General features: G+C 41.4%; 1 protein-coding gene across 2 annotated transcripts in view; it reads right to left on the reverse strand.

Annotated features, from left to right (window-relative positions):
• The window catches only part of kcnh5b (potassium voltage-gated channel, subfamily H (eag-related), member 5b), a 75540-nt gene that overhangs the window by 20398 nt on the left and 36133 nt on the right, over positions 1-19009 (reverse strand). For both annotated transcript variants that reach the window (XM_036542327.1, XM_036542326.1), the window contains 2 exons: positions 5891-6090; positions 4702-4954 (listed from right to left, as the gene is read on the reverse strand). In XM_036542327.1, the coding sequence (XP_036398220.1) occupies positions 4702-4954; positions 5891-6090 (453 nt within the window). The remainder of the gene's footprint in view (positions 1-4701; positions 4955-5890; positions 6091-19009) is intronic.

Consider the following 19009-nt stretch of genomic DNA (forward strand, 5'->3'; position numbering starts at 1 on the left):
AAATAAAAAAATATACCAGAGGCATTTCATCATCATCATCATTATTATCATGCTCACAACTATTATCAGTAGGTGTCAGTTTCTCTGGATGAGATGCTAAACCAAAATCCTGTCTTCTGTGATCGTTAAAGATCCCATGGCATCCATGATATCCTAGCTAGTAAAATTTTAATTCAGACACTAAATCTGGCCTTCTAGTAAACCCCCATGTTTAATTGGCGAAATAATTCCTTCCCTCTCCGAGTCAGACTGATGTGTGGCAGGCACTCTGGTGCTAATTGGTTGCTGTGCATCACCCAGGTAGATGCTACACACTGGTGATGGCTAGAATGAGATACCCCTTCTAACTGTAAACTGCTCTGAGATCCTCAAATGATGCTACATAAATGCTTATATAAACATAAACAAATACATATACATGAATAATAAGATTGATAATAATCATCATCATCATCACCACAGGAGTTGGCTCCTAACCCTAACCCTTTGGCAACCAACTAATGCAATACCTTTTCAGTGAAACAAAACACAGTGCTTCAAACTTAAGTCACCGCAATGAATGAGAATATCTTAACACATTCAATTTCCACATCAATGAAGGTACCACCAATGTGTCAGTACACATTTCGCTTTAGGAATAAGAAATAGGAAAGTGGGACTAAATAATTCATTTTGGGCAAAAAAAACTTGAACAATGCCACTACTGCAATATTTAACTGTTTTACAAGTGCAGTACAAACAAAATCAACATCCCTCTCAATGAATACTCAATGTGCTTAATGGAAACTGGAAACTATTCAACCGTTGCATCTCATTAAATCAAAGTTCCAAAGGGAATCTGGGATTGGATTGATTTAACTGAGAGACAACAAATAAGACCAGCCCACAGCTGCCTGCATGTGGTTTATAGCGGCAGTGGAGAATAAAAATGAACCAAATAACATTGCAGAGGGAGAAATAAGTCTTGTGCCGATAGTTCTCCTGGGGGCACTCTGGAACTCATTCAACATTGTTAAACCCTGCGCACTGGGGAGGCTCTGTGTGTCCGCAGTCTACAAATCACCAGCTCAGCACCCTGGTCCTACCCTGGACCCACGGTATCAGCCCTGCAAATACGATGCCTCCTCCAGATTTAATGGGGTGGGTGAACAACGGTCTGAGTGGCCATGTTAATCAGAGCTGGGATTTCAGACTGGCTTTGATAGCTGGATGGGTGTGGCTTTAGCGACAGGGCGGTGAGCTACGTGCAAGTCGTTCTCCTGAGACGGAGGCGCCAGAATATGCTGATGCAGTCTCTGACAGCCCCCTGGGGCGGGAGTGGCAGGTGCCGTCTGCTGACTGCTGTGGAGGCAGAAACAGCTATCCCCCAGCACTCCCATCAGCCAGTAGAGATAATTGAGCAGCTCCACAGCTCCGAAGGCTAGCAATTCAAGGAAATGCCACAGGCTAATTGGCTCAAATCTTTCACATTTTGAGGGAACTGTCATTCTCTCCTCTGGTAGTCATAATTATATACAGGTGAGGGGGCGGAGTCCATGCTCCTTCTGAGGTACAAAGGATGTGAGATAAAATGGGAGTTAAGCCAACAGCTCAGCCTGATGTAATGTAATTGTATGCTTTATGCCACCATTTCATAAATGAAGCAAGTATGGATGACTGTGTTAGGCTGACATTATAGTAAATTGACAAATGGAGCTGGACAGCTCCCATGATGGGAGGCACACATTCACTCTAGACCGTGGGTTCACATCTTCCTGGAATGGGGGTCTTTGTGTATTAAGATGCCAACTGGCCCAGGGAGCAGCAGCGCTCCCTCCCTCCTGGCATGAGGAATGGGGCTTTATCCCTCTGTGGGAGAACTCATTACTGTGCCTGGACACTGCTGGGAGATGGAGGAGGAGAGCTCTAAATTGCCAGTGCAGTGTGGTGCTGGGCTGATACACCGGTGTGCAGCAATCTGAGGGGGCCGGCCAATGGTCAATGAGATCAATGCCTGTTGAGGTGACTCACTCCCGCGCGGCTGTGCACACACCACTGGAGCCAATTAATATGGAGGCCTCTGGCTCAGGTAGCTCACCACAATATGGTGTCATCTTGGTCACTGGAGACATACTGCTCAACGGGGCTGTGGATACAATGCTTTCAGGGTTCATATTGTTATGTGACATAAAATTCCTGCTGAAATCCTTTGGGAAAGCAAGTTTTAGGATTCTTGCCTCCTGTAGGAAATAACAGCTCTTGAAGCTTATTTGTGTTGCAAGAAGGAATAAAAATCTCTTTGGGGGTTGCAGGCAAACACAAGAATTTCTACCAAAAATGTCTAGAGGCAATGGTGTTTAAGCGTAAAACTGCCCAGCATCTTCATGCCAACAGTCTAAATTTGCCATCACCTTACTAACAAGCAACACACATGTCAGTCACTCATGTCATATTTAAAAGGGGATGATCTTTTTACTCTCACTGCACTACCTGCTTAGAATCAGACATGAACAGGTGTCAGATTTTAATGATACAGCTGTGATAAAATCCTTTTCAGTGTAATCACATGCAAATCAGGAACAGGGATCAATTTTACCACTTTTGATGGGAAATGTCTGGACATTAAGTTTGTAGCCATCATTTTGGCTTAAAGCCCAATAAAACCTCCAATTAAACAAACCAATTTCACATTCCAAAAGCTCAGCTCTGTGGGCATCGGACATGATTTTTTCATTAGGTAGACTGAAGGTCTGAAAGTTCTCTTTAGTAGGACCTCAACAATGGGTGCTTTGCACTAAGAACCAACATGGTGGGGTAAAGGGAACTATCAGCAAGAGATAAGAGCAGAGACCTCTTACACATCACTCTTGACAAGCAGGTAATGACCATGGTCAGCAAGGCCTAGAAGGTGGCAACTGCAGGGCAATAAGCCTTTTAAAATAATTTATGTGTTACATCAGTCAGCAATGACAAAGTCATTGAGCGCCACTCTTGTCTCAAACATATACCACTAAACAAATACAAATCAGTGTTCTGATCAGTGTAAATTTGCCATGACTGTACTCTTGTGTTTTGACCATGTTTGTCATGCGGAGGGGAGTGGTGCTGGTCTAGGTCAAGTGTAGGTCTGACAGACTGCAGTGCTCTACTGCCACCTCTGAGGGGGGAATCCTGTTGCCAGGCCAACTCTGAACCTAGAGCATTGTGGGAACACAACAGCTCAGATGTGGGCTAATGCTCATAGAAGCTGCATCTACAAAACCAATTTGGAAAATCAATAGATTCGCTGTGACTGCACTTTATACACAATATAACTTCACACAACGCGGGCAATATAACAATATGATTATGTCGGGAGACATTTCAAAGAAAATGCCAATGTGGCCTCTTTGAATGTCATGTCAGAATTTGACACCAAAGTGGCATCTTCAGTAATGAGAAGAAAGTACACCCATGCTTATCTAGCTTTTTACAGCCCATGTGTAAAGGGATTGCAGATAAAATAGAGTCAACCTTTCAAGAGGAACACAGCACTGACAGACTGCTGCCTAGTTGACTGAGCTGACACAGTCTGCCCATGACTCGCCCCGTCACATAAGCCATATGCTGTACGGGACTGTGGCTAACAGTTGAAAGTTAACTGCTTCCTAGCTCAAAAGCAGGCGTAGTTTAATTTTATGAAGTTGTATAAAATAAAGGCAGACCGAGTAGTATAAAATAGCAATATAGAGTATTGAATTTTCAATAGTCCATTAGAGGGTCTGATAAAACTCCTGGCAGTTTGGAGGGTGGGGCCATCCCCCAGTTTTGATGTGTTCTTTAGTTTACAGCTGCTGCACATTCTGGAGTTTTAGTATGTGCATCGCACATGAAGCCATTTCTGTGAATTTCACAGATACAGGGATTCAAACCAGCCAGCACCCATCATTGCCCATTTCCCATTAAGGAGTTTAGCCTGGGAACCAGGAATTGAGTATCCAGAAACACACACAGATTCTGAGTAGTCACAGGCCTTCCCTGTTTCTGATGGGCTCTTAGTGTCACTGCTTTGAAAAATCACAGTCCCAACCATGGAAATTCCTCTCCCCATCTCCTCTCCCCCTGGGTTAATCCTGTCAGGATAATGGGCCTAAAACATCACATCATCAGTTCCTGGAGCCCACCCCATGCATGGAGCATTAATGAGGGTACAGGCCCACCCATGGAGGAACAGGCCTTCCTTTGCCATCCATTAGAGCTCATGATTAATGTCTCACATTTCTTCTACACTGAATCTGCAAGCTAATATGATTTTTATGAACCCTCCAATGGTACTTTGCATCGCTTCTAATGATGCTACAGAATTGTTCACAGTAAATACAGTCCCTGCTCCGCCCCCCGGCCCTACAGCTGATGAAAGGAAATTTCTCTCTGTTAGGGAGATGTGCTGATGCCGAGACGGTAATATACCCTGGCACCCTCAGGGGGAAAGCTCCCTGAAAAAAATACCACATTCATGTTCATGTGCAATGCTTGGCTGAGCAAAAACTGGGATCAACAAGCAGGGAGGTGAAGAGAGCTGAATAGTGCGCACTTTGTGCTCTTTGGAATCATTTGAACAATACAAAACCTGAGGGGTTAATCAGCTGGAATGGAAATCCCTAAAGATCCTGTTTGGATAAGCACATCTCCCGAATGAATGAAGAATAGACTCTTTATCTCCCTTTCCTCTCTGCTTCATACCTAGAATAGCTATGACCTCGTCGTCCTGGATGACCTCCAGCGACCCTGACACCACGAAGCACAGGGTGTCCACGCTTTCGCCGGCATGGAAGATGAGATCTCCAGGAGCGCAGTGGATGGTCTGGAACTCCACCGCCAAGGAACGCAGGCACCCGTCACTGGCCAGCCGGAAGGCCGGGTGCTCGTTGAAAACCTTACGGTTCAGATGGACGCAGATGTCCGCTCTCATGTCCTTGGGACAGATGGACAGCACCTGGGGACAGATGGGAGCGTGCCGTCAGGTGTTGTTCCACAGGAACTAGTAATGCTAGACAAAAGGTGTAAGGAAGAAGAAGCAGGTATGAGAGGACGGGCAAGCCCGCAAAGTGTAGAGCCAATCTGCCGCAAGTCTAATATCTACAGTAAGATCTCATCTTTAGAAATAAAGTGACAAAACAAAGTCTGCGCGGACACAAAATCCCATGACAATCACGAGTCCTAATCTGCTTTCACAGACATACCATAATGCCTCATCATTTTCTTTTCTCTCTGCAAAAGCCTTCAGAAATAAATACTTCAGAGAATTAAGACTGAAGCAACCTACTAGCCACACAAAATGCCACGAACAGTTCAGACACCTTTTATACACACTAAAGCCTCCAGAGGGGTCTCCTGCTGTGGAAGAGTGAACAGTGATGCAGAGCTGCACTGCATGGAAAACATTCAGTCAGGGCACAGGGGGAGATTCAGTGAAAGGAGTTGTGAGTACACACTTATGGGGGATCTCTTCACCTCACAAACGTTGTCATTAGTTGTCTGGAGTGGCCTGCTGCTTCATACGCCTACAGACAGCATGCTGAAGCCAACTCAAGGTCAGGAGTCCTCAGGGCCCATGGAAATACACTGAGGGCTGCTCTCAATCACCCCTGTACACACACCAGCATTCTCACTACCTCACATGGGCCTAAAAGCAAGCTGCAGAACCCAGCTAAGATACTCAAAAGTAAATGTATATCATGCTGGCCTAAAAGATGATATTGGCCCTAGATTGCTCTCTAAAGTTTCTTGGGAGATGAACACACACTCTTATTCTTAGCTAATATCACCACACACTTTTGAAGTGTAATTTCCATTCAATTCGTATGGCAAAATGCTATGTAGGTACTGCTTTGATGAGAATATCGTCTCAGATATAGTGTGAGTCTTGTACCTTCTCGGTGTCAATGCCCTTGGACATGGACCAGGTGGAGACGATGTAGTCCATGACCCTCTCGCTCAGGCCTTTAGGCACCTGGTAGAGCTTCAGGAAGTCCCGCACGTTGTTGAGCATCTCATGGTAGCGGTTGGTGTTGGCATACATCTGCTGAAAGATGGTGGTGACGTTCCCAAAAATAGTTGCATACAGGAGAGCTGGAAGCAATCACAAAGAGCCATGGGTAAGCCTTTGTGTTCAGGCACATTAGGTTTGTTCATAAATTGACCTGGGTCACTGATATTGGGTTACAGTTACACTATCTGTGCTGAGTTATTAGAACTGAACAAGTTCACAAGTGTAGGTGCATTCTGGGATATGCTGCCAAATACTGGGAGATTTTCATTTGAAAGTTTTCCACTGTAAGTTCAGCCTGAAATATCAGCTTGAAATAACACACAGAAACAATGCGTAAGCACAAACTGAATGATGCATAGTATAAACATATGACCCCAGACACTGAAGCTACACAACTAGAAACCAAGAATAGAAACTGCAAAGGCTTATCTCTGGACAAACTCTTGCTATGAGGCATTGTACTGTACTGTGTGTGTCCCTGTACAGGCAGTCTGGAGGAATGCGAACGCGCTGATTCTCCAGCTCCTCCGAGCTGTTTACTGACAGCCTCCAACACTGCTCCCCCGTGCAGTGTTACCATAGAAACATGACCCAAAATAGTTCTTAAAATAATTCAGTCATTTTCAAACCACTAAGAAAAAAAAACGAAAGGCAACAATTTAAGACTTACTCAAGGAAGAAGCTCTGGCACACAAAACTCTGAGGAGAGCTGCTCAGAACATAATTATTAAGAACAGCAGGGAAGAAGGTTATCAGGTTAAAAGGCCTTTTTCCTGGGAAAATCTACTATGATGTATCTGTTTATGATGAGTGTTCTCCATCCAGTGATAATACAGAGCATAACGTAATAATAAGTAGACACAGGGACTCTAAAAATGTGGTGAACCGTTTCACCTAAAGACGTCATGATTTAATTCGAGTTTAATCATTCTACTCTGTTAAATAATGTTTTCAAGGTAATCTATTATTGGTCGTTTTGAAACAGTAGTCTCTACTCGCTACAAAACAGTAGAGAGACACACCAGAATTTGGGTGACCTTTCCACAATACCTATAGTTGGTGCATCTATTGAAGGGAGCCTAGACAGTTATAGGGACTACAGCAGTCAAAGACAGCTTTGATCATTAGAGCCCAGTGGAACTATCATGCACATAGTTAATATTGGATACACTCTTGCAACATGACAGCTGTTGCACCACATGCAAATAATGAGTAGAATTATCAGACTTCAAAGGGGTGGGTGGAATCACGCTGGAATTTTTTTAAGAGCCGTCTGATTGGCATAGAAGTTACCAAAGGATTAAGCTAATGCTGCACTGGTACATGGTACTTCATGTGAACTGATATCTCTTCCTGGAAGGCCTTTTTGTACTCTGTTTTTTTGTTCCAGCCAATTACCCCGGCTTAATTGATTCAATTAGTTGATTATACATTTACACTGATGCATTTTCCCAAAATACACACCAGTAAAATATTTACCCTTTGGGCATAAGTCCAATCTTCAGCTGCAATGTAGCGTATTATCAGAGGAATGCAAAAGTAAGCAAATGACTGGATTCATTAAGAAATTAAAAACCGGTTGTACCAAAAACCACACATTCACTGGCTATCAAAGAAGTGAGTTTGGCACCGATATTCTACAGTGTATTTCTAAATCAACAGCTCTTTTTTTCCTGTGTGTGCATATAGGGCAATGGAATGAAAGTAGATTGTACCCGAGCTATTACTTAATAAAACTAAAAGTGGAACACATTGTGGATAGAAAAAGCCAGATTCTGTATGTGTGCACTGTGCTCTAAAGTGATACCATGTCTAAGAGGGACTGAAGAAGGAAAAACTGGAATGATCACATAAGGGCTTCACTGTGAGGGGTACCAGATTCCTGCAATCTAATTATATGCTTCTCAGCCCTGGTCTCGGGGACTGACTGTGCAGCCTGCTTTTCAATCTAACAATTCTCTTCATTAGCTGAATTGCTAATCAGTACTGCTAATAATAAGTACAGAAATGAACAAAAACAAGTGGAACTCTATACTTCATACTCTGCTTTCTAGTTTCACTTTACAAACAGAAACTGTATCTGTTATGAAGAAGTATCTTATGGATCTGATTATCAGCTAGTTGGAAAAATCCCAGAAGCACTCAAAAAAGGCAAACATACGCATACATTTTACATTTGTTTTAAAATTGTGACAACAAAAACAAAAGTTATCACAAATTGCTATTACTTACTTGAGTCCACATTGATCATAGTAGAATTATAAACACTACGCCTTTGCTCTGATGTCAAACATGGCCATACTTTGCAGTCCAGTGACAGAAAAGCCAAGAGAGACAGTTAATGAAAGGTCATTAGCATACATTCATAGTCTTGTGAGTGCCATATAGATGATATAAAGTAACACTACAAGGAGAATGCTGAGAGATGAATATTAATTGTGCATAAATAAATTCTGCTGACAAAACTGAGGTAGTAAGATGCCAGAAAGAGAGAGAACTATGACTACATTGAGATGCATAGAGTATTTTCCCTACAGCTGGTTTACAGTAGCAGCACACTGAGACTGCTGATCAGGCACAGATTAACAATGCATAAATAAGTGACTCCATTTATTTAGTGGTAGCATAGAATAAGTAAGTGACCAATAAAGCAGCGAGGACAGCACAGCTAGACAAGTAATAAGGCCATTCTGGGACTTATTTATGCCAGTCGTTCCCAAAGAATGGAATACATTTCTCAGCCAATTGGAAGAGTCTGATTTGAATGCAGAGGGTTTAGGGGTAACAAACTGAGATAAAATTTGTTTGTATACACTTACTCTCTGTGCTTGATGGATAGCAGACAGCCAGTCTCTGTTGGGCAGTAGGCTTGTCAAAGAAACTGATCATCCTACTCCAGAAACAAGCCTTAACTTCTTTTGTTATAAATCCAAACCTTAAACTTTTGGAGGACACATTTACTTTTCTGCCTTAACAAGTTCTGAGTGTAAAATTAAGACAGGGAAGATTTATATGCAGTCCATGATTAAAGCACCAGAGAGCTACATTGAAACTGAGTGAAAGCACAGCTAACAGCCTCCCTGAATTCCCAGTCTCTAAAATCCACCAAGGAGAGGCCATAAAGTATGTTGCTATGGGATGAACAAAATGAGAGACAGTTGGGCACTATATTTTATGAACTATTACTACTAAAGAAGCGGGTATAAAGTATAACTAGTTACTACTGCTATTATAAATTGTTATAAGAATAAAATGTTAAATATAATAATAATAATGTGACAGTCACTGCTGAACTAGTTTATATTGATAATATATAAACAGAACAGTGACTGTTATACCAACTGTGCAGACAACACTCAGTAATAGAGTGGTAATACAGGTTACAGAGCTGTTAACAGTACAGAAAATGCACACACACTTACATTACACTTAACTGGAATAAAGTGAAAAAGATACAAAAAACACCCATTCGATGAACCAAACTAAATTCAGGATGCATTAAAGGAAATTAAATGGTCAACCACGGCTATATCCATTTTACCAATGTACTCGAACTGCCATATAGAGCTCTAATTAATTAGGTAAATAATAATGAATAATTAAACGCTCAGATCCCAGCTGGTTCTCCAGCAACCCCTTGATGGAACCCTTGAGTCAATGGGTGATTGGCTCGTTTACCATGTCATTAAGCTGTATAGGAGGGGCAGGCCCTCCAGACAAGTGTTCTCTCAATTGCCCAAGAACTGCAGGTTGGAACCCACAGGACACAGCTCTTGACCCTCTCTTCAGGCACTCCAATCAGTGCTACTCCACCCCCCCCCCCCCCCCAAAAAAAAAAACACACTGGCTGCAACCTATAGCAAGGGCCTCACCTCAAGCTTCCATTCGCCTCATTATTGCCCTATCAGTGGGCATGCTCTGACTCAGAGCCATGCTAAAGCAGCACGCCTTCACAGCGCTTACAAAAGGGTCATGCTAGCAAGGCCTATTACTTTCAAAATGCCACCGTGTAATTCTGTTTGATAAAGTGTAACTGAGGAGAAGGAGCTTCTTCAAAGTGAAACGGTCTTGCTAATGTCTGTAAATAAAAATTGATCTGAGGGTCGAGGAAAGGAATTGCATTCTACTCATACTTCCTGTTGGGAGGTGATCGTTTTCATAAACACCTTTGTGTTCCCTTCAAGGCTCCGATTTCTCATTTTGTTAACTTAAAATCTAATTTAATGGTATTTATGAATGAAATGGGTATGAAATAGCATCATGAAAGCACTTTTAACACATTAAAAAATATCCAACAGTGCATTTGTTTTAAAAGGCTTGTTTTAATGGCAGTTATTAATATTGTATTGAGCAAATTTCATAGAAAAGTGGTCCAGCTATATCTGATTAAATCCATTACCATTAAACATGCAGCTTGTGTTGTTTCTTCAATGTATACAGTCATAATCACACTGTGCATTAATTAAAACCATTAACAACTATAAGAAACATAATTAGAAAGAAACATCAACCATTTTTTCTTTCTTATAGCAAATAATGAGACACAAAGTTCATTCAGTAATTTTTAACCAAGATTTGCTGAGCCTTTTCGGGAGACAAGATTAATTGTCTCATTCAATTTTTTAATTACACTCATACATCACCATTAACAGAGATACAAATAGATCCATGACCACACTATCATTCGTACTACGGGCTAGAGGGCAATTGCAGGCTGACAAAAAAGCACCTGTGTGCTGAAATAGACTTCAGTGCAAACACTTTCAGTTTTTTATTACTCATAAAGCCATCAAAGTGGCAGAGACAATCTGTTACTCTCAGTAGAACTGGGCAGTGTATATTTCTAATTCCTGTGTAGTTTACTTTGTAACTCCTGTTTCATTTAGTAACTGTTACAATAAACCTCCAAATGCAAGGTTTATCTTTCTCTACAAGATTCTCTTCAAATGATCCTTGTTTAATGAATTATGTGTAAAACACCACTGTGAGAATAGCAGATTGTCTCCACCTTTTTGACAGCTTTATTATTAATCGGAATAAGCCCCAAGTACCATTAATTACGATGCAGATCTCATGGGTGATGCCCACTGAAAATGCTCAGCTACAGTAAGGATGAGGGGGTGAGGGGTTGAGGGGGTGGGGTGGTGGTGGTGGGGGGGATTCACAAAGTTAGACAGCATCTGTACCTGGACTGGGCTTTAAACAATCTCTCATAAGATCTTAAAAAGAACAAACAATCGCTCAATAAGCCAATGTGCTGTGCACAACGGTGTGTGGTGTAAAACCCACTCAACATATTTACAAATCAATACTGGACGGTAGTGGAGTTAACTTGGATCAATCTTCACAGAGAGCTTTGCTCCCCACTGCTGCTCTCCCTCTCCCTCTTTTCTCAGCTCTGCTTATTACTGTAGAGGTGCAAAGGGTGGGAGAGTTTCAATTCACAGTCAGTGCAAACAGCATGAATGCTGATGTACAGCAATGTGATAAGACAGTCATGAGCTTGGTACTAGCTACGTGATCACCGAGAGACTTGTTGGGTTTACTGAAAAAGCCAGAGATGAGGGCGTTGCTTCATTGACTTTTACAGCTCAGTTCCTGCCGCTTATAGAGTGTTTTGTGTCAGCCTCATTGCCATGAGAAATACTGCAGACACTGCAAAAAGCTTTCATCACACCGTCACAAGGAGCACAGATCTGAATACAGCCCTCCACCACTTATTTCAATACTTACACTGTCTTTTTAAATTTTAAATTTGTCTTTGATTTCAATTTTGCCTAGCTCACTGGGTAGCACACTTGGCTAGCAATGATGTAAGAAACAACCTGGCATGCAGCATCCGTAACTTGTCATTTTTGATGAACAGTGTGGCAGCATTTGTTATCTCAAAAAAGATCCAAACCCCAAAAAGAATTATAGTTTACAAAGTTTTTAAATGTAGAATGTATTTTTAGCACAATCAAGGTATTTAAAATATATATTTTTTAATTATTGCTGTTTTGGTATATAGTAATATATTTCTGATTTCTACTGATATTTGAATTGTATTTGCAATATATTTTGATTAACATTTTTCTCGATATATTACAATATATTTCAGTAATGTAGGGGAGAACCTAAATATCGGGACAAATAATATTCCAATCATACCTCTGTCAGCATATAGGAGAGGCACTCATAAATCAGGACTGTCTTTTTTATGAGAATATTAATCAACCCTAGAGGTAGAGTGTGTAGTCAGTTTAATGGGCTTAGGTTAAACCATGACAACTTTTGGGTGGGGTTGTGGAAGGCAGTTATCCAGATGAGGGTACATATTGGCGACTGTTGATGCGAGTTAGCCCCACTGTACTGTAAAGCATTTTCCTCCCAATGAAAAGGATTAAAGTAATGATATAAATCCATCTCATAATTTGTATTATTATTATTCCATTTCCCCTCTTGATGCACACACGTATTGTACCGTCTCCTAATCTCGCAATCCACCTCTAACTCAATGATCCATCTCTGACACCCCTGCACATGCGGTATGTCCAATGGTCAATGAAAGCAATTATGTTAAGAAGCTATCCATCAAGTCTTGATTCTGCTTGATTCAATTATTGCTGCCGTCATTCACACGGCATAGTTGCCTCTTTCAGAATTCGCATAAATCGCAAGAAAGAAATTAAAAGAGGAGAGCTAATTCACCAGCTTTTCACACCGTGAGATTGGGTCGATACAGAACAGGACCATAAATGAATGAGTCATGGAGATGGAAAGAGAGAAAATAATAACAGTAATAATTATGGAAATAATGGTCGGCTCGCCACAAAGCAACCCCCTTGTAATTGCACTGAGCTCGATATTGAAACTCATATTAAATATTTACTAGCTGAGCCTCATTTAATGATATTTTCCTAGCACACCGCTTCCCTCCCCATGTAGGATGGCACAAGGTATTGGAATATCAATGAGAGGAGGAGGAAAAACTTTGGAATAGTACTGAAACCAGAGGAGGAATGACAGAGGCGCCACACTTCAGGCGGAAATCAGTAGGGTATTAGTCATGATTTTTCTACAGGAGTACATAATCAGAGAGCCTACTGTGGGTTTCTTTACTTCTCTCTATGTGAACCACAGCTGGTTTGTGCATCCAGAACGAATGAATTCCAAATGGGAGTATGAAATGAATTCATAATATGGACATAGATTATTTTGTGGCAATATATTTGGAAGGGGTAGAAAAACAGTAATATTGAACAGCATGAAAAATACTGGAGGCTAAAGTTTCTCACAAAAACGTGAATGCAGAATACATACAGATGACTGCCAAAATAAAGCAACCACTTCAGTAAATGAGGAATACAAAGTATATTGAAAGCAAGTGCTTCCACACAGCTGTAGTTGCTGAGTTGATTGAGCAGCTAACATCCCATTGTGCTTAGGGTCACATATAAACAGGCTGGGCTGGCCCAGTTGCCCATTATTTTGGCTACCATGGCTAGAGGAAGACATTTCAGTGACTTTGATAGAGTGGACATGGGGATAACCGCACACCCCTTGGACATGAGGTCCTTGCATTGGTTCAGTTGAATCAGTATAAATTTAGGGTGTGAGAAGGCAGTTTCATCAGGAACAGTCTGTCTGGTGGTGCAAAGAACAGGGGTGGCGGTCTAATGAGCAGTGGAAAAGCTCCGCCCAGCTCATATGGTCAGAGGAGTCATCTTCTAACAAGTAAACAAGTGAACAGGGCATGTGTGGTGCACCCCAAAAGAAACCTTCAGGCCTGAATGCTCCACTGGCTGTGTTTTGGTGTTGGGTGCATTCACCTGCTATGGTTTAGGTCTACTCAGCCCAATCAGGTAAATGCCAACAAATACAGAGCCATTCTGAGTGATCACCTTTATACTATATCTATCCTATCCTATCCTGATGGGAGTGGTCTCTTCCAGGATGACAAGATCCCCATCCACAATGCATGAATGGCCGCTAAATGGTTTGATGAGCATGACAACAATGCAAACCATGTCCCCTGGCTGTCTCAGTAATCGGATCTCAAACGAACTGAACAAATGGGAGATTCTGGAGTAATGCCTAAGACAGCATTTTCCACCACCATCAAGAAAACACCAAATGATTTCTCATGGAAGAATGGTGCCGCATCCCTTGATAGATTTCTAGACACATGTAGAATCTATGCCAAGGCAAACTGAAGCTGTTCTGGTGGCTTTAGGTGGCCAAATGTCCTATTAAGACACTTTATGTTAGTAATTTCTTTAAAATGGGCAGTTACCTGTGGGATCTATTAAGAAAATAAAACTGAAAACTTATTTAATGGGGGATCAGCAGAAACAAGTTGGGAATTTAGCTGTGAATGTCAAACTTTCTAAATGAGCCGTACTTCACAGGGCCTGAAAAACCACCACCAGCCAACTCCTAAATCCAGCTCAAACATTCACACTCCCACAGGGCCAGGTATATTTTGCCAATACAGGGTACTGGATTGAATCCCCAAACATGCACACAAAACTAGCCCTATAATCAGGAAAAATGTAAGTGAAATTTGTAGATGACAGACTTAGTGGCTGATGGCCCATACAGACTAAAGGTATGGCAGAGAAAAGCACTGCACACAATAAAATAAATGACACTGCTACATATACCCATAGCAATTGATTATATCCATGCTGTAGAAGCCACATTTGAGTCAATTTCTAGCTCTCTCCTGAAATATTGGATTTGCAAAGCTGCAGCAAGAACAGTCTAAGAAGAAGGTAGATACAATTGGCAAATCCAGTGATACACACACACACACACAGCGAGCCTTATTTGACAGCACAATATGACTGTAGTACCTAATGCAGCATACTTAGAACCATGTCCTCAGCCTGAGGTCAGACTGACTTCCCAACCTCAGTGTTTAGGCTTAAGGAGAATCTTTAAAGTGATACTAACTCACAAATCACATTCATTCCTTAATTTTTTCTATCTCTTTTTGCCCTTTATGCAACCTGGCTTTAGAATTTCCAATTGTGCATTGCTACACTGCTATTCATCTCATGGCTACAATCTGTGCACTCGTGCTGGAGTGCTAAAGCAGGACGAATGAACTCTTTACACTCAACCAATCATTATTGTTCATGACACTATTGTCACGAATGGCAGGGTGCTTGTGAGCGGTGAGACGTGGCCCTACGCACCCCTGTCCTTGTTGAAACAAAGCCAATTTGTTTCACTGCTGTGGACTCCTGGTCAAAACCGGTCATAGGGCTCATGCCTTGCCACTCAGCAGACCTCAAATTTATTTTTAACTTGTGCCTTACCCAGTTTATGGGTACTCAGAATAAGTGTGCAAAATCAGAAGAACTCTCCCTTTCACTTCTAAATATTTACCCCCCCTGGTGTCTGAACATTACACTTCCCTTCTCCACTGAATTAAAAGTGAATGCATACTTGACTTCAGACTCCTTGGTACAACTGTGTTTTTTTACCTTAATATCTTTGAAGTAAAGTACGAGCTTATTTCCATATGAGCCCAAAACATTTTCAACAGCATTTGACCAAATCAGCCATTTTTATTTTTACTGGGAGGCTGTTATTTCAAAATATTTTACTTAAAACAGGCTGTGATCCCTGATAATGCTCCTCCAGTCTCTCCATGCACAGTGTTTAATAAGCTGTTTGTTCCAAAGAGTGAGAAAGGTGGTATAATACATTCTGTGGTTTGTATGAGTCCCAATTGCAACAGAATTAGTGACAGAACCACACAAAATGTCCAATTACCTTATTTTATAGCCTATTAAAAATAAGGGCTCTTCAATGTGTATCCCTGCTTTAGTAAAGGTGAGGATCAACAAGCACATTTACAAATCTGCCGTTGATTTATACTTTTAGGCTGCCATATGCATGAGTATACACATCCTGGGGTTTTGTTCAACTGGAGATTTCAGACAGAGCATCTAAAACCAGCGGTTGCTAAATGACAGTGCCACAGGAGTTTCAATACATCACAATGGGTCTGACAGTGGACTCAATAAACTGCTTCACAACAGGGCTCAGTAGGAAATGTGGCATTCTCTTAGCAAGGCCATCCAGTCAGATTTCGACTGCTTGCTCATACATTCTAACATTCTGACATTCTCCTCACGAAAGCCATCGTTTTTTCCTTTTACCTCAAGGTACATAGCAACAGATGGCTGCCATTTAAAAAATGCATTACATTAAATAAGTGGCTTGATTTTTCTGAATACGACATGATGTATAGCATTATATATTGACCCTTATCCAGAACATAGCTTTCATTTGATAAATGTACTTCTAATAGTAGAGCAAAACATTTTCTTGAGGCAGTTCATTGAAAGGATTTCAAAGATAGAACAGGAAAATGCCATCGCCAACAAACTCAATGAAACTTCTATATTTTAAGTTCTTCTCCATGCTATTATTATAGTTGTTATTTTTGGTACCATTCATGTCACTGAATTACCATTATTATGTCATTTATATTCTCTCTTTTGATGACAAACCTAATTTAACAATACTTTATATATTAAGAGACAAAGCAAGTGTGTGTGTGTGTGTGTGTGTGTGTGAGAGAGAGAGAGAGAGAGAGAGAGAGAGAGAGAGAGAGAGAGAGAGAGAGAGAGAGAGAGAGCGAGAGAAAGACAAAGACTGACAGATGGGAGACTTTGGTGCAGGACACAACTGAATGGTATAGAGGTCAGTAGTTCTTGTCAGAATATATTCTGTTATATGATACAGATTACATCTGTTGCTACAGACCCAGAGTTGAAATGAGAGCTTTCCTCTCTTTATACCACCAATTGAAATAAAAAATCAATGCTGTAGCACTGCTCCCCATAACTGCTGACTCACTGCACCTTCCAAAAGAGTGGAAAAAATACCAAACTTTGTCAGAGTACAAATCCCACTCCCTATATTTATTCCAACATCTACAAAAAAGCTGCAAGCTGCAACAGGCAAGCTGAAATAGACATCAATTTTGAAACAGTCGTGCATTTGCTTAGTCCTCACATTAATTATTCTATTTTGTCTACAGATTCAAAGGCCTTTAATTTTGGCTGACTGCATTCATTTGCACTGTTGAGAACATCCCCTCACATTTGACGAGGGGTGAGTGAAAAACCTTGCCAGACAGGTCTTTGCGGACCTGCTGGTGGGTGGGGTTCGGGCCCGGACACAGGGTAATGGGAGGGACTCTGCCACAGGGAAACTGTGGGATCCTGCTGTGCTTCTTCTCCATGCTAATTGGTTTCATGTTGCACTGAGCCAAACAAGCCTCTCTGTGCTGCAAGTAAGTACCCTGTAGAAAAACAGGGTACTTGAAGGAGGAGACAGAGAGAGACACATACACACAGAGAGAAACAGCCACACCAACTACCAGCGCAAAACGATGTAGTGACGACCTCTCTTAGGGAAGTTACATAAGATGGGTATTAATTACTAACTGGCATACAAATTGTGATCACTTCATGCTCAGTCAAATTCATTTAAAAGAATAAGGCCACCAGGAACTAAAGTAATGAGTGATGGCTCAAATATTACAGCCAACTGATAAACCAAGCTGGATAAATATCTTTTGAGAGGTATGGCCCTACTTTCATATGTTATTAAAAAGGCTAAGGCATTAACTCTAATCTTACCTAAGCAGTCAAACGAGTAATTTTACAAGCATGCCAATCCATTCAGAGATTTTTCCATTTTATAACTGTACCTCCCCTGGGATAATCTTAATATCCGTGTCTCTGTTCCTATTATGTGGATAGAATGCTACCTTAACAAGATGCAAATGTATGAAACAATTTGAAGGCACTGGTAATTAGCCTGTGTTAGAGTAATTACATCGCTGAGCCTTCCATGCGTCCGTTCAGTCTCTCCCTGTCCACGTGTGAATTCCTCATTAAATCCAGGTAGATGGTGATTGGTACTGTGAACTGATAACTATCTCTTGCTCTCTTCCTCTCACAATGTGCAAGAGAAACTATCTGAAGCGTACTAAAGGGCTGCTGCAGGGGAGACTCATTCATTTCTATGACCACTTAAGTGTTTGATTGACATAGCTGGTTCACATGTGGATGCTTGATACTCTGGATCAATTAGCCTGCAAAATTTAAATCACATTGATGTGGGTATGCTTGCAACAGTAAAACAGATGCGCAATGATGATCAACTGATATGATGAAGTATAATTAATCAGAGGGGAAATCATGGGAAAGTTCCTTGTAAACTACGTCAGTTAGCCTTTGGTGAAAAAGTAATTTAATTTATAATTTATTTAAGCCCATGAAGATCAAATTTAACACATACAGTATGTACGGTGAGAGGGAGTAAGCGTAAGAGGGTTTGTATAGACAGGGAGATGACGAAAGGGTATTCGAAGGTAAGGAGATGACAGAGGGTACATACTAAACAGAGGGAGAGTTGATAGTACACAGCATGTACACACAGGGAGACAGAGAGAGGGACATACCGGGTTTTTTGTGTATGTGTGTGTGTGTTGTTATAATATATCAAAAAGATCAAGCTCTCACAAACTACAGGTCGTCCTTTTAACAGCCTCTGCAGTTTTGCCGCAGAAAAGACCATGAGATAATGAATCGCAACCAATTACTCTGTAGAACAAATTGAGCTTGCTCCTCTAAAGCCTGGAGAGCTTGCCTCTCAGGGGCATTCTATAGGGAAACTACAATTAACAACACCACCAGGCTGTGAGGACTCCCATCGGAAGTGTCTTGAGCATGCTTTCTAATTGTTCTCCCTCCTCTGTAATGAAGCTCTGCCCGATTTGGGCTACAGTCTTCCAGAGCTGAGATACTTCGTATTGGAAGCAGACACAACCTGAATGAGTTGTGTGCACCAGACTCACTCTGCATTCATCGTCCTGTAGGCAGTGATGGAATGCTTCTACTCTTGTTGGGGATCAGCCAACAGGACAACTATCAGTCTGACATTAAGGGAGCCAGCTCTAAGGAGAGGGTTCTAGAGTCACATTCACAA

The sequence above is a fragment of the Megalops cyprinoides genome, chromosome 12 (assembly GCF_013368585.1).
Source record: "Megalops cyprinoides isolate fMegCyp1 chromosome 12, fMegCyp1.pri, whole genome shotgun sequence".
NCBI classification, from domain to species: Eukaryota; Metazoa; Chordata; class Actinopteri; order Elopiformes; family Megalopidae; genus Megalops; species Megalops cyprinoides.